The sequence below is a fragment of the Artemia sp. Qi Xiang Cuo genome, chromosome 16 (genome assembly GCF_049724085.1).
Source record: "Artemia sp. Qi Xiang Cuo chromosome 16, ASM4972408v1, whole genome shotgun sequence".
Lineage (NCBI taxonomy): Eukaryota > Metazoa > Arthropoda > Branchiopoda > Anostraca > Artemiidae > Artemia > Artemia sp. Qi Xiang Cuo.
The window spans coordinates 30,185,484-30,209,481 of record NC_142809.1 but is presented as its reverse complement, the minus strand read 5'-3'; the positions used below and the strand labels follow the sequence as shown (position 1 = coordinate 30,209,481).

Genomic DNA, 23,998 nt, shown 5'->3' with positions numbered 1-23,998 from the left:
GTGTAAGTTTTTGTGTGAATTTAAGATTTTATGTTCATTTTAGTTATCGTGTTCATTTGTTTTTTTTTTTTATGTATGTGTGTGTGTGTGTGTGTGTGTGAGTTAGTTTTAGTGTGTGTGTGTAAGTTTTTGTGTGTGTGTGTAATTTTTTGTGCGTGTGTGTAATTTTTAGTGTGTTTGTAAATTTTTTTGTACATTTAAGTTTTTGTGTGCATGTAAGTTTTTGCGTGTGGATGTAATTTTTTTTGCGTGTGGGTGTAAGTTTGTGTGTGTGTGTGTGTGTGTAAGTTTTTGTGTGTCTAAGCTTTTGTGTGTGTAAGTGTTGACGTGTGTGTGTGTAAGTTTTCGTGTGTGGAAAAATTTAGAAGTGTCCAACTCAGAAAAACCCCAAAACGTAATTTACATATCCCCAAATCATAAGTTTCAGACAACACACTCCTATGAGCGGCTAAGAAATCCAGCTCAGAAAGGTCAAAAGTAGCAATCCACCCATCCCAAATCATAGGTTTCAGACAACAAACACCTATGATGGACTAAGAATCCTAGCTCTGAAAAGTTCAAATAGCAAACTACACATCCCAAATCGTAATTTTCTGACAACATACACCTATGAAAGGCTATGAAACCTAGCTAATAAAAGCCGGAAATAGCAAATTAACCATCCCAAATCATAAGTTTCAGACAGCATTCACCTACGAAATACTAAGAAACCTTAGCTCAGAAAAGTCAAAAAATAGCCAACTACTCATCCCAAACTCGAAGTTTCAGACAACAAAGACCTATGAGTGACTAAGAATCCTAGCTCTGAAAAGTCCAAAAAGCAAACTATATCTTCCAAATCATAATTTTCTGAAAGGACACACCTATGAAAGGCTAAGAAATCTAGCTCAGAAAAGTCAAAAATAACAAATTAACCATCCCAAATCATAGGTTTCAGTCAACACACACCTACGAATGGCTATGAAATCCTGCTCAGAAAAGTCAAAAAATAGCAACCCACACACCCCCAAATCATAGGTTTCAGACACCACACACCTACGAAAGACTAAGAAATCCGGTTATGAAAAGTCGGAAATAGCAAATTACATATCCCAAATCATAGGTTTCAGACAGCACTCACCTATGAACGGCTAAGAAACCTAGCTCAGAAAAGTCAAAAATAGCAAACTAGTCATCCCAAACTATAGGTTTCAGACAACAAACACCTATGAAAGGCTAAGAAAACCAGCTCAGAAAAGTCAAAAGTAACAATCCACCCATCCCAAATCATAGATTTCAGACAACACACATCTATGAAAGACTAAGAAATCCAGCTCAGAAAAGTCAAAAATAGCAAACTGCATATCCCAAATCATAGGTTTCAGTCAACACACACCAACGAAAGACTAAGAAACCTAGCTCAGAAAAGTCAAAAATAGCAAACTACTCATCCCAAACTATTGGTTTCAGACAACATTCACCTACGAAATACTAGAAAACCTTAGCTCAGAAAAGACTGAAATAGCAAACTACACATCCCAAAACATAATGTACTGACAACACAAACCTATGAAAGGCTAAGAAAACTAGCTCAGAAAAGTCGAAAATAGCAAACTACACATCCCAAATCATAGGTTTCAGACACTACACACCTATGAAAGACTAAGAAATCCAACTCAGAAAAGCCCGAAATAGTAATTTACATATCCCAAATCATAAGTTTCAGACAGCATTCACCTACGAAATACTAAGAAACCTTAGCCCAGATAAGTCTGAAATAGCCAACTACTCATCCCAAACATGAAGTTTCAGACAACAAACACCTATGAGTGACTAAGAATCCTAGCTCTGAAAAGTCCAAAAAGCAAACTATACCCCCCAAATCATAATTTTCTGAAAGGACACACATATGATATGCTAAGAAATCTAGCTCAGAAAATTCAAAAATAGCAAATTAACCATCCAAAATCATAGGTTTCAGTCAACACACACCTACGAATGGTTAAGAAATCCAACTCAGAAAAGTCAAAAAATAGCAACCCACACATCCCAAATCATAGGTTTCAGACACCACACACCTACGAAAGACTAAGAAATCCGGTTATGAAAAGTCGGAAATAGCAAATTACATATCCCATATCATAGGTTTCAGACATCACTCACCTATGAAAGTCTAAGAAACCTAGCTCAGAAAAGTCAAAAATAGCAAACTAGTCATCCCAAACTATAGCTTTCAGACAACAAACACCTATGAAACGCTAAGAAATCCAGCTCAGAAAGGTCAAAAGTAGCAATCCACCCATCCCAAATCATAGGTTTCAGACAACACACACCAACGAAAGACTAAGAAACCTAGCTCACTCAGAAAAGCCCGAAATAGTAATTTACATATCCCAAATCATAAGTTTCAGACAGCATTCACCTACGAAATACTAAGAAACCTTAGCTCAGAAAAGTCTGAAATAGCCAACTACTCATCCCAAACTCGAAGTTTCAGACAACAAACACCTATGAGTGACTAAGAATCCTAGCTCTGAAAAGTCCAAAAAGCACACTACACCTCCCAAATAATAATTTTCTGAAAGGACACACATATGATAGGCTAAGAAATCTAGCTCAGAAAAGTCATAAATAGCAAATTAACCATCCCAAATCATTGGTTTCAGTCAACACACACCTACGAATGGCTAAGAAATCCTGCTCAGAAAAGTCAAAAAATAGCAACCCACACATCCCAAATCATAGGTTTCAGACACCACACACCTATGAAAGACTAAGAAATCCGGTTATGAAAAGTCGGAAATAGCAATTTACATATCCCAAATCATCGGTTTCAGACAACACTCACCTATGAACGGCTAAGAAACCTAGCTCAGAAAAGTCAAAAATAGCAAACTACTCATCCCAAACTATATGTTTCAGACAACAAACACCTATGAAAGGCTAAGAAATCCAGCTCAGAAAGGTCAAAAGTAGCAATCCACCCATCCCAAATCATAGGTTTCAGACAACACACACCTATGAAAGACTAAGAAATCCAGCTCAGAAAAGTCAAAAATAGCAAACTACATATCGCAAATCATCGGTTTCAGTCAACACACACCAACGAAAGACTAAGAAACCTAGCTCAGAAAAGTCAAAAATAGCAAACTACTCATCCCAAACTATTGGTTTCAGACAACATTCACCTACGAAATACTAGAAAACCTTAGCTCAGAAAAGCCTGAAATAGCAAACTATACATCCCAAATCATAATTTTCAGACAGCATTCACCTATGAAAGGCTAAGAAATCCAGCTCAGAAAAGTCGAAAATGGCAAACTACACATCCCAAATCATAGGTTTCAGACACCACACACCTATGAAAGACTAAGAAATCCAACTCAGAAAAGTCAAAAATAGCAAACTACATATCCCAAATCATAAGTTTCAGTCAACACACACCAACGAAAGGCTAAGAAACCTAGCTCATAAAAGCCTGAAATAGCAAACTACTCATCCCAAACTATTGGTTTCAGACAACATTCACCTAGGAAATACTAGGAAACCTTAGCTCAGAAAAGCCTGAAGTAGCAAACTACACATCCCAAATCATAGGTTTCAGACAACACACATCAACGAAAGACGGGAGCTCAATGGGCCTTTGGGGGGTCCGGGGATGGCCTTTGGGGTCTGGGGGACATTTGGGGACCGGTGGAGGGCCTTTGGGACCCCGTTGGTCCTTTGGGAGCTCGATGGGCCTTTGGGGGGCCCGGGGATGGCCTTTGGGTGTCTGGGTGGACCTTTGGGGGCCGGGGAGGGCCTTTGGGGCACAGGGAGGGCCTTTGGGGCACAGGGAGGGCCTTTGGGGGTCCGGGGGCAGTTGGGGGCCTGGGGAACATTTGGGGACCGGTGGAGGACCTTCGGAACCCCGTTGATACTTTGGGAGCTCGATGGACCTTTGGGGCCCGGGGGTGGCCTTTGGGGGTCTGGGTGGGCCTTTGGGGGCGCCGGTGGCCCTTTGGGAGCTTGGGGGGCCTTTGAGGGTCCGGGGGGACAGTTGGGGGCCTGGGGGACATTTGGGGACCGGTGGAGGGCCTTTGGGACCCCGTTGGTCCTTTTGGAGCTCGATGGGCCTTTGGGGGGCCCGGGGATGGCCGTTGAGGGTCTGGGTGGGCCTTTGGGGGCACCGGTGGCCCTTTGGGAGCTTGGGGGGCCTTTGAGGACCGGGAGGCTTCCTTCGGGGTTCGGGTAGGAGGATTGGAACCCTTTGGGGTTGGGTTAGAGGACCTCACAACACTGTTCAAATGAAACTTGTGTATTATAACGACCACAGAGTTTCACCATTAAATTCTCTTCTAAAATCTCTTCAAAAATCTTCTTTTAAAATGTCTCTATCTGTTTCGCCGAAATAGTTCCATAACCGGTCTAAAACAGTTTCGCCCAAATTATCCCTAAACGTAAATTCAACGTGTTCCTTTGTTATTGGCATCTCTGCGCTAACGCATTTCAAATTAATAAGAAACCTTTTCGCGCGCTAAAACAATTCATCGCTAAGATGTTTCCATGGCCTTTGGTTATTAATATCTTTTGGAGTTCGACCAGTAGAACTGTTCCCGAGGCAAAGACATTAATGATTTGGATCTATTCCTGGAGAAATGTTTCTAGGCGAAAATTTTTAAAGTCTGACAGATGATGTCATTGATTGATTGATCTGTCAAGAAAGGGAAAATTAATTTGTTGTTTCTAGTTCACAGGTGCTACTCGTGACAGGACCACGTGGTTTATGGTTTTCCAAGTGAGAAAGTTCCTGTTTTTCAAATTCTCACTGACAAAAACCATAAAACATCCATAAATTGCTGTATGTTTTTTCATTCTCACTGAGAAAACCATAAAACAGACATGAATTGATGTTGACATCCATAAATGTGACAAAGTTCCTGTTTTTCAAATTCTCACTGACAAAAACCATAAAACATCCATAATTTGATGTTGACATCCGAGAAAAACATCAAATAAATCTAACAACACACATAACCATCCATGAAAACAACCATAAATGTGACAAAATTCATGGTTTTTCAAGTGAGAAAATTCCTGTTTTTTCATTCTCACTGAGAAAACCATAAGCCACGTGGTACTGTCACGAGCTCATGACCCCTCTCTACTTTCGTTCTGTTGATCGTTGGTAAAGAGAATTCCCACAGACTTGAGAACTAAAAATAACTACCATGATATTGGGTTTCGATGCAATGGAATTAATTTTTAAGGTATCTAAGGCAAATGAATTCAATATCCCCCGCTTTACCAAGTTGTTTGATTGATCGTAGAGATTAATACAGCCAATGGTAAATAGAAATCGTTTTTGCTGGTGGCGGCTCTTTCGTAAACACTCATCGTCATTTTTTGGAAACAAAACTTTTAAGCTAGTATTCGCTTTATTTTTTAGGGGTTATTTGGTATGGGACTGTAAATGAATTTTATATCAATACCTTCTGCTGGTTAAATGAAAAGTAACAACCTGGCGCGGCCTTTTCTAATGTTTCTTGCTTATTGATTTTTTTTTTTATTTACCTTTCTAAGAGTCCGGTAAAGACAAAACTCATTATGTTAGCCTATATGTTGCCTACAAATGCCTTGGATTTTTACTAAAGTTTTTGTTCAAAAATTTCCGAGTTGTTATTAGTTGAATTTTCAAATATAAAATTTCATGTCCAAATATAGAAAATATATTTTTCAGAATATTAATTGATGTTTTTGAAAATTTAACACTTAAGGTATCTTAGTCATTAATTACAAGTCTTATTATACAATTATAACATGAGCGACTAGAAAATAATCAAAGAATATCACTAAATGGCATTTTTGACCGGCCGTAATTCGCATTATAAGACCCATCCACTTATGGACTACAGATTCTAGGCTACTATTGCAATACAAAGGCAAAAGGTCAAATTATAATACTTGAAAATAGACAGAAATTAGTTTGGAAATAGTTTTATCACGAATTGTGTAAAGCTACTTTAAAACTTAATATTAATGTAAATCAGTTTACAAAATATACCAAACTTGAAGCAGGCATAAACTATAAATGAAGATTTGAAATAAACACTGAGGTAAAAACTAAAATATACTCAAATTACCCCTTATGAGTTTGATGTTGCCCCTCCTCCCCCCAGAGAAAAGAATTTAATTTGTCCTTTAATAAAAGCGAGACAAATCTTGAACATTTTTTTCTTTTCTGTTACAAAAAATCACAATGCTGCTGAGCTGAAATCATTCACCCTTCACGAAAAAGAACTTACGGATACAAAGTAAGATGGTATGTATTTTCATGGAAATTCTTTGAAAGCACATACTAATTTTGTTAGTTGAGCAAAAAAAAAATCAAGAAACACTCATTAGTAGTAGGCCTAGCCTACTCCAAATAGTCGGTTCATTTGAACCATTTTTAATAAACTCAAAATTAAAATGACTAAAAATTACCATGAATGAAAGCTACCACGCTCTTTCAAACCACCCTTAATGCTTCTGTCTCATTTTTGCTTTAATGAGGAAAAAATCTAAATTTACGTTTTTAATAATACTTTTACTTTAATCCCAAATACTTTGCACCGGGCTTTCAGTTCAGTAATAGCAGTGCTTCAGTAATAACACTATGTCTTATATTCTATTCCCGTAGAATATTCAAATGAGTTCGAAGAAATACCAGGAATAGAGCCTTCTGGACTTCAAGTTACTTCGAATGGCACACTCAGTTTCTTGCCGACAAGAAAAATTCATGCTGGCTCTTATCTATGTGAAGCTTCTAATGGTCTTGGTGCAGGACTCAGCAAGATTGTGAAACTGGAAGTTAATGGTAAGAAAATTGTCAAATAGTTTACTCTTCTTAAAAACCCTGTAACTGACATCGCTTACAACACACATGGACTAGCGATACTGCTATGTCATATGAAGCAATGTTAGGTTTATTTTTTTGTTTGATCTAAGCACCTACAGAGTTAGTAATTTATTAACCCAAGAACTTTACAGCAGATTTCAAGTTAAGTCAAATTTGTTTGATAAAGTCGTATCTAATCATAATATTAAAGAAAGAAAATTAATAAAACAGAAATTTAAAACGGTGAAAAACAGAACATACAACCGCTAGAATGTAATAGTAAAATAAAGTCAAATTTGAGTTAGAACCATGACCTATAAAAATTCGAGTTGGCAGAGGTGCACACGTTTTTGTAGCGAACGATTTAAGATACAGAATTATCAGTTAAGATAGGATATACTTTAGGAACCCCCCCCCCTAATATTACAAGCGTCCCTTATCTTATTTGGTAGATTTATCACTATCACCTAGAGATTTATCACTATTTCTAGTGATTTTCATGTTGCATAGTGATGTTCTTCTAGCTAGTGATTAATAGTGATTTTTGCTCTAAGACTAGTTTGGTTTTCCTAAATCCAGTGATTCACGATATAGCGCGTAGATTCATGATTCAATCGAGTAAATCATTCAAAAAGCTTATTAATTAAAAAAAAAACGCAAAATAATTATTCACTACAGTTCTTAATATGTTCCAGATTAGCATTTATGCAAATATACTGCCTTTGAAACATCCGATAACCCACCACATATACATATAGGATATTGACCCCTGAGCAAATCTAATAATTAGCGAATCTAGTTAATCGCAAAGTTGCAAAACTATTCTATACTTCCTATTTCACAACATCTGCTCAGGTCGAATTTTTTTTTTTCATATTTAAGTTTTTTTTCTCTATAATCTATCAGTTCTAAATAAGATTTTATTATGTTAAAACTTTAAAAGTGAAAGAAATGGAGGATATGGATCATCATCTACATGTGCAAATAGAACAGGAATTGAGTCATTGAAAAATAAGAAGGTAGGTATGCGTTAAATATAATTTTCTAAATGAAAAAAAAAATCATTGAAAAAGAAATAAAGCTTTTTATAATAGAATTTGTAATATAACTCGATAGACTAAATCGATCGTAGTTTGATGATTGGAGTGGGTTGGGAGTAAGGGGAGGGAGGGGGTACCTTATCTGGGAACAGTAGTGTGCTAATAGGCACTCCGAAACTTACATAGAAACTTACACCTGAGGGTATACACAGTCTGAAACTAACATGGAAAGATACACCTGAGGCAATAGGCACCACGAAACTTACATGCAATTACACATGAATTGCGCAAGAAAAACCCATGCTTGAGACACTGTATTTACACGTAAAAAAAAAGCTGGTATGATATAAAGAACCCACATTTTTTAATTGTTTGATTGACGTGTTTGGGGAGATTACGTTCCTTGGCACCTTTTCAGAGCACGTACTTATGGATACCTTTCCAAGCAAGATGGTTAAACATGCTTTTACAATCGGAAATGTTTGATTAACATTTGCAAAAAAAGGGTAATGGGATTTGCGAATTGAAGGAGATGGGGTGATTGTGTACTGTATAATACACAAGTGATGTTTTGGAGAGTATTGTCAATTTAAAATAGTTTAGAAATAAAAAAATTTTAGCAAGAAATGGCTGAAAAGTGTTTTGAGGGAGATGGGTTGCATGGAGGGTTAAGTTGCACGAGGGTTCAGTTAGAGGGGGTACAGTTACACGGGGGTTTAGTTAAATGGGGTTGAGTTGCACGAGGGTTCAGTAGCACGAGGGTTCAGTAGCAAGGGGGTTCAGTTGTACGGGGTTTCGGTTATACAGGGTTTCAGTTACATTGGGATTAGTTAAATGCGGTTGAGTTGCATAGTCTCGTTGGAAAAAATTGGAGTTCATACTTAAACAGTTCTATTAAGAGCTATTGCTATGGAAATGGCTCATTTTTGAATCGAAACTATGCTTTTCTGACTGAAGATACACATTTGAATCAGAAAATGTGAAAATGTACACAATTGAAACACAGAAGTGTGTTTTGACGATATTTTCTATAATTTCGTCTGAAAAATAGGAGTTCACGCTTAAAAAGTTCTATTAAGAGCTATTTTTATGGAAATGCTTTTACAATCGGAAATGTTTGACTAACTTTTGCAAAAAAGGGGTAATGGGATTTGCGAATTGGAGGAGATGGGGTGATTGTGTACTGTATAATACACAAGTGATGTTTTGGAGAGTATTGTCAATTTAAAATAGTTTAGAAATAAAAAAAATTTAACGAGAAATGACTGAAAAGTGTTTTGAGGGAGATGGGTTGCATGGAGGGTTGAGTTGCACGAGGGTTCAGTTAAAGGGGGTACAGTTACACGGGGGTTTAGTTAAATGGGGTCGAGTTGCACGAGGGTTCAGTAGCATGAGGGTTCAGTAGCACGGGGGGGTTCAGTTGTACGGGGTTTCGGTTATACAGGGGTTCAGTTACATGGGGGGTTCAGTTGCACGGGGGTTTAGTTAAATAGGGCTTGAGGTGCACGGGCGTTGAGTTGCACGAGGGTTCAGTGTCACGGGGGGTTCAGTTACATGCGGATTCAGTTACACGGGGATTAGTTAAATGCGGTTGAGTTGCATAGTCTCGTTGGAAAAAATTGGAGTTCATACTTAAACAGTTCTATTAAGAGCTATTGCTATGGAAATGGCTCATTTTTGAATCGAAACTATGCTTTTCTGACTGAAGATACACATTTGAATCAGAAAATGTGAAAAATGTACACAATTGAAACAGAGAAGTGTGTTTTGACGATATTTTCTATAATTTCGTCTGAAAAATAGGAGTTCGCGCTTAAAAAGTTCTATTAACAGCTATTTTTATGGAAATGCTTTTACAATCGGAAATGTTTGATTAACATTTGCAAAAAGGGGTAATGGGATTTGCGAATTGGGGGAGATGGGGTGATTGTGTACTGTATAATACACAAGTGATGTTTTGGACAGTATTGTCAATTTAAAATAGTTTAGAAATAAAACAAAATTAACAAGAAATGGCTGAAAAGTGTTTTTAGGGAGATGGGTTGCATGGAGGGTTGAGTTGCACGAGGGTTTAGTTAAATGGGGATTGAGTTGTACGGGAGTTGAGTTGCAAGAGGGTTCAGTTGCAAGGGGGTTCAGTTACATGCGGATTCAGTTACACGGGGATTAGTTAAATACGGTTGAGTTGCATAGTCTCGTTGGAAAAAATTGGAGTTCATACTTAAACAGTTCTATTAAGAGCTATTGCCATACAAATGGCTCATTTTTGAATCGAAACTATGCTTTTCTGACTGAAGATACACGTTTGAATCTGAAAATGTGAAAATGTACACAATTGAAACAGAGAAGTGTGTTTTGACGATATTTTCTATAATTTCGTCTGAAAAATAGGAGTTCACGCTTAAAAAGTTCTATTAAGAGCTATTTTTATGAAAATACTTTTACAATCGGAAATGTTTGATTAACATTTGCAAAAACAGGGTAATTGAATTTGTAAATTGGAGGAGATGAGAGGATTGGGTGCTGAATAATATCCAAGTGTTGTTTTGGAGAGTATTGTCGATTTAAAATAGTTGAGAAATAAAAAAAATTTAACAGAAAATGGCTGAAGTGTTTTGAGGGAGATGGGTTGCATTGAGGGTTGAGTTGCACGAGGGTTCAGTTAAAGGGGTACAGTTACACGGGGGTTTTGTTAAATGGGGTCGAGTTACACGAGGGTTCAGTAGCACGAGGGTTCAGTAGCACGAGGGTTCAGTAGCACGGGGGTTCCGTTGTACGGGGTTTCGGTTATACAGGGGGGCAGTTCCATGGGGGGTTCAGTTGCACGGGGGTTTAGTTAAATGGGGCTTGAGTTGCACGGGGGTTGAGTTGCACGAGGGTTCAGTTGCACGGGGGTTCAGTTACATGTGGATTCAGTTACACGGGGATTAGTTAAATGCGGTTGAGTTGCATAGTCTCGTTGGAAAAAATTGGAGTTCATACTTAAACAGTTCTATTAAGAGCTATTGCCATGGAAATGGCTCATTTTTGAGTCGAAACTATGCTTTTCTGACTGAAGATACACATTTGAATCAGAAAATGTGAAAAATGTACACAATTGAAACAGAGAAGTGTGTTTTGACGATATTTTCTATAATTTCGTCTGAAAAATAGGAGTTCACGCTTAAAAAGTTCTATTAAGAGCTATTTTTATGGAAATGCTTTTACAATCGGAAATGTTTGATTAACATTTGCAAAAAAAGGGGTAATGGGATTTGCGATGTGGAGGAGATGGGGTGATTGTTTACTCTATAATACACAAGTGATGTTTTGGAGAGTATTGTCAATTTAAAATAGTTTAGAAATAAAAAAATTGAACAAGAAATGGCTGAAAAGTGTTTTGAGGGAGATGGGTTGCATGGAGGGTTGAGTTGCACGAGGGTTCAGTTAAAGGGGGTACAGTTACATGGGGGTTTAGTTAAATTGAGTTTTGTGGGTGATGTGGAAAAATGGTACTTGTTAAATATTCGGGTAAACATACGACTAAGAAACGCTTCACTATAAATAAGGCTATTGTGTTTTTCTGAACTTTCTAAGATGGGGGTAACTATTTAGTTTAAATAATTCTAGGAGGAATTGAGTTTTATGGATGGTATGGAAAAATGGTACTTGTTAAATATTCGGGTAAACATACGACTAAGAAACGCTTCACTATAAATAAAGCTATCGTGTTTTTCCGAACTTTCTATGACGGGGGCAACTCTTTAGTTTAAATAATTCTAGGAGGAATTGAGTTTTATGGATGGTATGGAAAAATGGTACTTGTTAAATATTCGGGTAAACATACGACTAAGAAACGCTTCACTATAAATAAGGCTATCGTGTATTCCTGAACTTTCTAAGGCGGGGGTAACTATTTAGTTTAAATAATTCTAGGAGGAATTGAGTTTTGTGGCTGGTTGTGAAAAATGGTACTTGTTAAATATTTGGGTAAACATGCGACTAAGAAACGCTTCACTATAAATAAGGCTATTGTGTTTTTCAGAACTGTCTAGGGCGGGGGTAAGTATTTAGTTTAAATAATTCTAGGAGGAATTGATTTTTGTGGGTGCTACGGAAAAATGGTACATGTTAAATATTCGAGTAAACATTCGACTATAAATAAGGCTATTGTGTTTTTCCGAACTTTCTGTGAGAGGCGAGGGTAAGTATTTAGTTGAAATAATTCTAGGAGGAATAGAGTTTTGTGACTGAAGCGGAAAAATGGTACGTGTGGGGTAAATTAAGTTTTGAGGGGGTAAAAATGGTAGTTATTTAGTACCCAGTAAACAGGTGACTTGAAATGCGTCATTAAAAATAGGTTATTAATAATGATACCTCCTCGACAGATTATTTTTTAATTATATTTTATAGCTATTAGCCAAACGTTGCTCTGTGTTTGTCACACCAACTAGTAAATATTTATCGGGGTTTTATTTTTTTCTGTTCAATTATTTTCAGTGTAAGCCAATATAATTACCTCATTCTTTTATTCTAACTTAACTTGTAGGAATAGGACTTCTAGAATAAGGATTCAGTCAATAGACTAAATCAGTTTATTCATGTAAAAGGTTGTACAAAAGACTATTAATTCTCCGTATTCTTCTTCTTCTTCTTATTTAGCTAAACATTGCGCTGTGTTTATCACACCAACTAGTAAATATTTATCGGGCTTTTATTTATCCCGTTCAATTATTTTCAGTGTAAGCCAATATAATGCTAGGGGGAGTAAAAATGGTAGTTATTTAGTATCCGGTAAACGGGTGACTTGATATGCTTCATTAGAAGTAGGTTATTGCTAATGATACCTCCTCGACAGATATTTTTATGGCTCTAACAATTGTACTCTATGCTTGCCCAGAGACACGATGTGGCTTTCCCACCATTGCTCTATGGCCGGTTATCGACACTACCTAGTTTATTGCATGTATTAAATCAGTATTTTTTACACAGTGGAACGATAAACACATAACTAATATCTCTAAAAAAGTGAAGATGAAGCATTTTAAGAAAGTGTGTTCAAATGTTAGTGTTATTTTAGCATTGAATGCTGACAAGGAGAAGTATTTAAACTATGAAATAAGTACAAGTGGTAGCACTATCGGAAACGTATGCGTGCATTGTCATGACAGTAAGGAATTGAATTTCTTTGGAGTGCCAAAAAAATTCAACTGGTAACATGTTACCCAGTGTTAAACCATATCGTCAGCTTTCGGATATTAGCAGTCAAATGAAAGCAAAGACGAAAAGAAAGGCCTACTCTTCTACTAATATCATAAACCATATCCTGTCTACGTGCCGGAACTGTTACCTGTGTAAAAATATTGTGATAATAGACAGTGAAATTGCTAGAAAAATAAAATGGGCATTGGCAGAAAATATCACTAAGGAAAATAAAGATGAATTAATGAAAAACAAAGTACTAGAAAACGTTACTGCCACTGATCAAACAGTCAATGAATCAAATAATACCAAAGATAAAAAGCATATTGATCCTGTCTATGACACACCTATAAAAATTGTGTATGAGTCAAAATGGAATAATGATTATTCTACTGATTACGAACTAAGAGAAGACAATAGCTATAGTATCAAGAGAGAACATGGTGAACCATTTTATGGAACATAATCAAAATGTCCAAAGTTGTTCATTGATATTAATAATGTATAATAATATATTTTTTGTATTAATATTCTACATGACATTATTTCATTAAAAATATACTATGCATTACATTGTTATGTGTTCATTATTTTTAGAGTAAGCTAGCATATCGAACGTTTAGAATGTCTATTAAAACATCGGAGATGTAAGAAAAGGAATTTACATACATGAAATATCAGATATATAGGTTAACATAGAGAAAATCTTAGTATAAGAATGAATAAATTCTCTATCAACATCCATTGACAGATACTTGGGATAGCATTAACAAAATCAAAGTATCAGTGTGAATAAGTTCTTTATCAATGTCTTTTGACAGGTACGTTTGATAAAACTGACATAATTTAAGTATCAAATTGAACAAATTCTTTATTAACATTCTTTATCGATATCATATGTCGGATACGTTGGATAACATTGACAAAATCAATCTATTAGAATGAATAAATTCTCTACCATCATCCATTGTCGGATTTCTCATTATGAAAAAATTGTAAGTAAGTAAGTAGCAAACTCTTTCTTGAATTCAACTCATGGATACACAACACAGATATTAAAAAAAAATTGTAATTTCCAGACTTCATTTGCATGCAATAGATACCGAGAGTTCTATGACTCCTCCCTGCAATGACTTCTAAGGGTTTTATGACTCCTCCCCACAATGAATTCAGATGGTTTTAGGACTCATCCCCCTAGCCATAACTCCATTCAACCTTGAGCGAAGGTATAAAAGTTTGATGAAGTATTTTTCTACTTAACAACTACGTTAATACCTTCCAAGATGATAGGACTGTATGACACAGAATTTATCGGTTTGAAAAAATCATCTTGTGGTGTTATATTCGAATGAGCATTTTTATTGTGAGTGTGTGTGTGTGTGTGTGTGTGTGTGTGTGTGTGTGTGTGTGTGTGTGTGTGTGTTTAAATTTGTGTGTGTGTTTGTTTGTGTGCGTGTACGTCCGTGTGTGTCTGTGTGTGTGCAAGCTAGCACAATTAAACTAGCTAATGTCAATAACAGGACAATTCTTTTTTTCTCTTTATCACAAACAATTTCCAAAGTGTGCGCACGTAACCTCGTCTAAATGAACCTTAAAAAATGAAATAAAGCTATGTCGACTATGTCGGTTTGAAAAAATCATCTTGTGGTGTTATATTCGAATGAGCATTTTTATTGTGAGTGTGTGTGTGTGTGTGTGTGTGTGTGTGTGTGTGTGTGTGTGTGTGTGTGTGTGTGTGTGTGTGTGTGTGTGTGTGTGTGTGTGTGTTATATTCGAATGAGCATTTTTATTATTGTCTATGGAACTCGAAGAAATTGACTGTTATCATTGGATAGTGAATTATAACATGTTTGAGTATGTTAAAAGCTTGTGGAGTACTACATTACGTCATATAAACAGACTGGGATTCTACGATAGAGTGATTACACCACTTAATAATGCTGGTCAGGAACTGAGAAATGTTCAGGAGGAAAACAGTGAAATTTGCAGCTTTTTCGGGGTTGAAGCACTCTACGTAAAGGGCAATGCACCTACAGATAAAGTTTTAATTCAAAAGTGTGACCCTAGGATTCCATTTTTCAATCTAGAAGAGTTTAAGTGTCCTAAATTTGAAGGGCCTTATCACCGTCCTGAAGACGAGGTTAGGTTCTTCGCGCAGTGGATACCTAAGGACATACCTGATCGTGATAAATCCATAAGACATGGTAAAAACTATTCTATATCATGGGACCATCGTTTCTGGACGTTTAAGAGTGAACTCTAAGTACTATTTTTATGTAAACATGTGTTGTTGTTTTTTTTCTAAAAAAATCTGTTAATACGTTAAAGCAATAAATATCTTTAAGCTTAAACCGTCTTTATTCTTTAGAATAGTTCTATTCTTTTCATTAAATTGTGAAGAAATTGTAAGTAAGCAACAATCGCTTTCTTGAATTCGCTTCCTGGACACAATACAGATATTTAATTCAAGAAATCATGATAAAATCACAAGTAAGTAATAAACTCTTTATTGTTTTCACCTATTGGATACACAATGCAGAAATTTCATTCAGGAAATTATGAAAAAATTGTAAGTAAGTAACAATGTGTGTGTGTGTGTGTGTCTTTGTGTGTTTGTATTTTTCTATGTGTGTGTGTGTTTGTGTGTATTTGTCTGTCTTTTTTTGTGTTGGTTTGTGTATTTTTATGTTTTTATTTTTTTGTGTGGTTTTGTGTTTGTGTGTGTGTATATTTGTGTTTATATGTGTGTGTGTGTGTGTGTGTGTGTGTGTGTGTGTGTGTGTGTGTGTGTGTGTGTGTGTGTGTGTGTGTGTGTGTGTGTGTGTGTGTGTGTGTGTGTGTGTGTGTGTGTGTGTGTGTGTGTGTGTGTGTGTGTGTGTGTGTGTGTGTGTGTGTGTGTGTGTGTGTGTGTGTGTGTGTGTGTGTGTGTGTGTGTGTGTGTGTGTGTGTGTGTGTGTGTGTGTGTGTGTGTGTGTGTGTGTGTGTGTGTGTGTGTGTGTGTGTGTGTGTGTGTGTGTGTGTGTGTGTGTGTGTGTGTGTGTGTGTGTGTGTGTGTGTGTGTGTGTGTGTGTGTGTGTGTGTGTGTGTGTGTGTGTGTGTGTGTGTGTGTGTGTGTGTGTGTGTGTGTGTGTGTGTGTGTGTGTGTGTGTGTGTGTGTGTGTGTGTGTGTGTGTGTGTGTGTGTGTGTGTGTGTGTGTGTGTGTGTGTGTGTGTGTGTGTGTGTGTGTGTGTGTGTGTGTGTGTGTGTGTGTGTGTGTGTGTGTGTGTGTGTGTGTGTGTGTGTGTGTGTGTGTGTGTGTGTGTGTGTGTGTGTGTGTGTGTGTGTGTGTGTGTGTGTGTGTGTGTGTGTGTGTGTGTGTGTGTGTGTGTGTGTGTGTGTGTGTGTGTGTGTGTGTGTGTGTGTGTGTGTGTGTGTGTGTGTGTGTGTGTGTGTGTGTGTGTGTGTGTGTGTGTGTGTGTGTGTGTGTGTGTGTGTGTGTGTGTGTGTGTGTGTGTGTGTGTGTGTGTGTGTGTGTGTGTGTGTGTGTGTGTGTGTGTGTGTGTGTGTGTGTGTGTGTGTGTGTGTGTGTGTGTGTGTGTGTGTGTGTGTGTGTGTGTGTGTGTGTGTGTGTGTGTGTGTGTGTGTGTGTGTGTGTGTGTGTGTGTGTGTGTGTGTGTGTGTGTGTGTGTGTGTGTGTGTGTGTGTGTGTGTGTGTGTGTGTGTGTGTGTGTGTGTGTGTGTGTGTGTGTGTGTGTGTGTGTGTGTGTGTGTGTGTGTGTGTGTGTGTGTGTGTGTGTGTGTGTGTGTGTGTGTGTGTGTGTGTGTGTGTGTGTGTGTGTGTGTGTGTGTGTGTGTGTGTGTGTGTGTGTGTGTGTGTGTGTGTGTGTGTGTGTGTGTGTGTGTGTGTGTGTGTGTGTGTGTGTGTGTGTGTGTGTGTGTGTGTGTGTGTGTGTGTGTGTGTGTGTGTGTGTGTGTGTGTGTGTGTGTGTGTGTGTGTGTGTGTGTGTGTGTGTGTGTGTGTGTGTGTGTGTGTGTGTGTGTGTGTGTGTGTGTGTGTGTGTGTGTGTGTGTGTGTGTGTGTGTGCAAGCTAGCACAAGTAAACTAGCTAATGTCAATAACAGGACAATTCTTTTTTTTCTCTTTATCACAAACAATCAGATCAAGTGTACAGATCAAATTGGTCTCTAAACGGTTCATGATAAAAAAATAGTTTGGGACAAGAAAAAAAAACCTAAAATAATGTCATGAAATCAACATGCAAAGTCGACATAGCTTTATTTCATTTTTTAAGGCTAATTTAGACGAGGTTACGTGCGCACACTTTGGAAATTGTTTGTGATAAAGAGAAAAAAAAGAATTGTCCTGTTATTGACATTAGCTAGTTTAATTGTGCTAGCTTGCACACACACAGACGCACACACACACACACACACACACACACACACTCACACATACACACACACACACACACACACACACACACACACACAGACACACACACACACACACATTGTTACTTACTTACAATTTTTTCATAATTTCTTGAATGAAATTTCTGCATTGTGTATCCAATAGGTGAAAACAATAAAGAGTTTATTACTTACTTGCGATTTTATCATGATTTCTTGAATTAAATATCTGTATTGTGTCCAGGAAGTGAATTCAAGAAAGTGATTGTTGCTTACTTAATATTTCTTCACAATTTAATGAAAAGAATAGAACTATTCTAAAGAATAAAGACGGTTTAAGCTTGAAGATATTTATTGCTTAAACGTATTAACAGATTTTTTGAGAAAAAAACAACAACACATGTTTACATAAAAATAGTACTTAGAGTTCACTCTTAAACATCCAGAATCGATGATCCTATGATATAAAAGAGTTTTTAACATGTATTATGGATTTATCACGATCAGGTGTGTCCTTTGGTATCCACTGCGCGAAGAACTTAACCTCGTCTTCCGGGCGGTGATAAGCCCCTTCAATTTTAGGACATTTAAACTCTTCTAGATTGAAAAGTGGAATCACAGGGTCACAATTTTGAATTAAAACTTTATCTTTAGGTACATTGCCCTTTACGTAGAGTGCTTCAAATCCGAAAAAGCTGCAAATTTCACTGACCTCCTCCTGAACATTTCTCAGTTCCCGACCAGCATTATTAAGTTGTGTAATCGCTCTATCGTAGAATCCCAGTCTGTTTATACGACGTAATGTAGTACTCCACAAGCTTTTATCATGCTCAAACATGTTTCAGTTCACTATCCAATGATAATAGTTAATTTCTTTGAGTTCCATAGACAATAATAAAAATGCACATTCGAATATAACACCACAAGATGATTTTTTCAAACCGATAAATTCTGTGTCATACAGTCCTATCATCTTGGAAGGTATTAATGTAGTTGTTAAGTAGAAAAATACTTCATCAAACTTTTATACCTTCGCTCAAGGTTGAATGGAGTTATGGCTAGGGGGATGAGTCCTAAAACCATCTGAATTCATTGTGGGAAGGAGTCATAAAACCCTTAGAATTCACTGCGGGGAGGAGTCATAGATCTCTCGGTATCTATTGCATGCAAATGAAGTCTGAAAATTACAAATTTTTTTTTTAATATCTGTGTTGTGTATCCATGAGTTGAAATCAAGAAAGATTTTGCTACTTACTTACTTAAAATTTTTTCATAATGAGAAATCAAACAATGGATGATGTTAGAGAATTTATTCATTCTAATAGATTGATTTTGTCAATGTTATCCAACGTATCCGACATATGATATCGATAAAGAATGTTAATAAGGAATTTGTTCAATTTGATACTTAAATTATGTCAGTGTTATCAAACGTATCTGTTAAGAGACATCGATAAAGACATTATTCACGCTGAAACTTTGATTTTGTCAGTGTTATCCCAAGTATCTTTCACTGGATGTTGATATATAATTTATTCATTATTATACTAAGATTTTCTCTATGTTAGCGTACCTATGTGATATTTGATGCAGGTAAATTTATTCCCTTACATCTCCGAAGTATTAACAGATATACGAAACGTTGGATATACTAGCGTACTCTAAAAATAATGAACAAATAACAATGTAAGGCATAATATATTTTTAATGAAATAATTTTATGTAGAATATTAATTCAAACAATATATATTATTATACATTATTAATATCAATGAACAACTTTGGACATTTTGAATCTGTTCCATAAAATGGTTCACCATGTTCTCTCTTGATACTACAGCTATTGTCTTCTCTTAGTTCGTAATCAGTAGAATAATCATTATTCCATTTTGACTCATACACAATTTTTATAGGTGTGTCATCGACAGGGTCAATATGCTTTTCGTCTTTGGTATTATTTGATTCATTGACTGTTTGATCAGTGGCAGTAATGTTTGCTGGCACTTTGTTTTTCATTGATTCATCTTTATATTCCTTAGTGATATTATCTGCCAATGCCCTTTTTATTTTTCCTTCTATTTCACTGTCTATTATCACATTATTTTTACACAAGTAACAGTTCCGGCACGTAGACAATATATGGTTTATGATATTAGTAGAAGAGTAGGCCTTTCTTTTCGTCTTTGCTTTCATTTGAATGATAATACCCCAAAGCTGACGATATGGTTTAACACTGGGTAACATGTTACCACAAGCACTAGCAAGAAGATGCCCCTCTTTATTAACTATTATTTTTATGTTGGCATTCTCTTTGAGTGCAATCATCTCCGGAGATCTCAATCTCGCATATCCACCATCATAAGAGTTGAATTTTTTTGGTACTCCAAAGAAATTCAATTCCTTACTGTCATGACAATGCACGCATACGTTTCCAATAGTGCTACCACTTGTACTTATTTCATAGTTTAAATACTTCTCCTTGTCAGCATTCAATTCTACAATAACACTGTCATGTGAACACACTTTCTTAAAGTTCTTCATCTTCACTTTTTTTAGAGATATTAGTTATGTGTTTATCGTTCCACTGTGTACAAAATACTGATTTAATACATGCAATAAACTAGGTAGTGTCGATAACCGGCCATAGAGCAATAGTGGGAAAGCCACATCGTGTCTCTGGGCAAGCATAGAGTACAATTGTTAGAGCCATAAAAATATCTGTCGAGGAGGTATCATTAGCAATAACCTATTTCTAATGAAGCATATCAAGTCACCTGTTTACCGGATACTAAATAACTACCATTTTTACTCCCCCTAGCATTATATTGGCTTACACTGAAAATAATTGAACGGAAAAATAAAAGCCCCGATAAATATTTACTAGTTGGTGTGACAAACAAAGCGCAATGTTTAGCTAGATAAGAAGAATAAGAAGAAGAAGAATAATACGGAGAATTAATAGTCTTTTGTACACCATTTTACATTAATAAACTGATTTAGTCGAGGTAATGAATCCTTATTCTAGAAGTCCTATTCCTACAATTTAATTTAGAATAAAAGAATGAGTTAATTATATTGGCTTACACTGAAAATAATTTAACAGAAAAAATAAAACCCCGATAAATACGTATTTACTAGTTGGTGTGACAAACACAGAGCAACGTTTGGCTAATAGCTATAAAATACAATAAGAAAATATCTGTCGAGGGGGTATCATTAGCAATAAACTATTTCTAATGAAGCATTTCAAGTCACATATTTACCGGGTACTAAATAACTACCATTTTTACCCCCTCAAAACTTAATTTACCCCACACGTACCATTTTTCCGCATCAGCCACAAAACTCAATTCCTCCTAGAATTATTTAAACTAAATACTTACCCCCGCCTCTCACAGAAAGTTCAGAAAGACACAATAGCCTTATTTATAGTCGAATGTTTACCCGAATATTTAACATGTACCATTTTTCAGTACCACCCACAAAAATCAATGCCTCCTATAATTATTTAAACTAAATTCTTGCACTCACCTCTCACAGAAAGTTCAGAAAAACAACAAAGTCTTAGTTATAGTGAAGTGTTTCTTAGTAGTTATGTTTATCCACATATTTAACACGCACAATTTTTCAACACCATCCACAAAACTCAATTATTCCTAGAATTATTTAAAATAAATAGTTAACCCTGCACTAGAAAGTTCTGAAAAACACGATAGCCTTATTTATATTGAGGCGTTTCTTAGTCGTATGTTTACCCGAATATTTAACAAGTACCATTTTTCCATACCATCCATAAAACTCAATTCCTCCTAGAATTATTTAAACTAAATAGTTACCCCCGACCTAGAAAGTTCGGAAAAACATGATAGCTTTATTTATAGTGAAGCGTTTCTTAGTCGCATGTTTACCCTAATATTTAACATGTAACATTTTTCCATACCATCCATAAAAATCAATTCCTCGTAGAATTATTTAAAATAAATAGTGAACCCCGCCTTAGAAAGTTCTGAAAATCACAAAAGCCTTATTAATAGTGAAGCTTTTCGTAGTCGTATGTTTACCCGAATATTTAACAAGTACCATTTTTCCACACCAGCCACAAAACTCAATTTAACTAAACCCCCGTGTAACTGTACCCCCTTTCACTGAACCCTCGTGCAACTCAACCCTCCATGCAACCCATCTCCCTCAAAACACTTTTCAGCCATTTCTTGTTAAATTTTCTTTTATTTTTAAACTATTTTAAATTGACAATATTCTCCAAAACATCACTTGTGTATTATACAGTACACAATCACCCCATCTCCTCCAATTCGCAAATCCCATTACCCCTTTTTTTTTGCAAATGTTAATCAAACATTTCCGATTGTAAAAGCATTTCCATAAAAATAGCTCTTAATAGAACTTTTTAAGCGTGAACTCCAATTTTTCAGACGAAATTATAGAAAATATCGTCAAAACACACTTCTCTGTTTCAATTGTGTACATTTTCACATTTTCTGATTCAAATGTGTATCTTCAGTCAGAAAAGCATAGTTTCGATTCAAAAATGAGCCATTTCCATAGCAATAGCTCTTAATAGAACTGTTTAAGTATGAACTCCAATTTTTTCCAACGAGACTATGCAACTCAACCGCATTTAACTAATCCCCGTGTAACTGAATCCGCATGTAACTGAACCCCCGTGCAACTGAACCCTCGTGCAACTCAACTCCCGTGCAACTCAAGCCCCAGTTAACTAAACCACCGTGCACCTGAACTCCCCATGTAACTGAACCCCTGTATAACCGAAACTCCGTACAACTGAACCTCCGTACTACTGAACCCCCGTACTACTGAACCCTCGTGCTCCTGAACCCTCGTGCAACTCAACCCCATTTAACTAAACTCCCTGGTAACTGTACCCCCTTTAACTGAACCCTCGTGCAACTCAACCCTCCATGCAACCCATCTCCCTCAAAACGCTTTTCAGCCATTTCTTGTTAAATTTGTTTTATTTCTAAACTATTTTAAATTGACAATACTCTCCAAAACATCACTTGTGTATTATACAGTACACAATCACCCCATCTCCTCCAATTCACAAATCCCATTACCCCTTTTTTGCAAATGTTAATCAAACATTTCTGATTGTAAAAGTATTTCCATAAAAATAGCTCTTAATAGAACTTTTTAAGCGTGAACTCCTATTTTTCAGACGAAATTATAGAAAATATCGTCAACACACACTTCTCTGTTTCATTTGTGTACATTTTCATATTTTCTGATTCAAATGTGTATCTTCAGTCAGAAAAGCATAGTTTCAAATCAAAAATAAGCCATTTCCATAGCAATTGCTCTTAATAGAACTGTTTAAGTATGAACTCCAATTTTTTCCAACGAGACTATGCAACTCAACCGCATTTAACTAATCCCCGTGTAACTGAATCCGCATGTAACTGAACCCCCGTGCAACTGAACCCTCGTGCAACTCAACTCCCGTGCAACACAATCCCAATTTAACTAAACCCTCGTGCAACTCAACCCTATATGCAACCCATCTCCCTCAAAACACTTTTCAGCCATTTCTTGTTAATTTTTTTTATTTCTAAACTATTTTAAATTGACAATACTCTCCAAAACATCACTTGTGTATTATACAGTACAAAATCTCCCCATCTCCTCCAATTCGCAAATCCCATTACCGCCTTTTTGCAAATGTTAATCAAACATTTCCGATTGTAAAAGCATTTCCATAAAAATAGCTCTTAATAGAAATTTTTAAGCGCGAACTCCTATTTTTCAGACGAAATTATAGAAAATATCGTCAAAACACACTTCTCTGTTTCAATTGTGTACATTTTCACATTTTCTGATTCAAATGTGTATCTTCAGTCAGAAAAGCATAGTTTCGATTCAAAAATGAGCCATTTCCATAGCAATAGCTCTTAATAGAACTGTTTAAGTATGAACTCCAATTTTTTCCAACGAGACTATGCAACTCAACCGCATTTAACTTATCCCCGTGTAACTGAATCCGCATGTAACTGAACTCCCGTGCAACTGAACCCTCGTGCAACTCAACTCTCGTGCAACTCAATCCCCATTTAACTAAACCCCCGTGCAACTGAACCCCCCATGTAACTGAACCCCTGTATAACCGAAACACCGTACAACTGAACCCCCCCGTGCTACTGAACCCTCGTGCTACTGAACCCTCGTGCATCTCGACCCCATTTAACTAAACCCCCGTGTAACTGTATCGCCTTTAACTGAACCGTCGTGCAACTCAACCCTCCATGCAACCCATCTCCCTCAAGACACATTTCAGCCATTTCTTGTTAATTTTTTTTTATTTCTAAACTATTTTAAATTGACAATACTCTCCAAAACATCACTTGTGTATTATACAGTACACAATCACCCCATATCCTCCAATTTGCCAATCCCATTACCCCTTTTTTGCAAATGTTAATCAAACATTTCCGATTGTAAAAGCATTTCCATAAAAATAGCTCTTAATAGAACTGTTTAAGCGTGAACTCCTATTTTTCAGACGAAATTATAGAA

At 36.5% G+C, this 23,998-nt stretch overlaps 1 protein-coding gene across 1 annotated transcript in view; it reads left to right on the top strand.

The window, feature by feature from the left end:
- LOC148942772 (cell adhesion molecule Dscam2-like) overlaps positions 1-23,998 on the top strand; it is a 551,837-nt gene that overhangs the window by 395,829 nt on the left and 132,010 nt on the right. Inside the window, exon 11 of the mRNA XM_089101980.1 lies at positions 6,641-6,817. Within this exon, the coding sequence (XP_088958106.1) occupies positions 6,641-6,817 (177 nt within the window). The remainder of the gene's footprint in view (positions 1-6,640; positions 6,818-23,998) is intronic.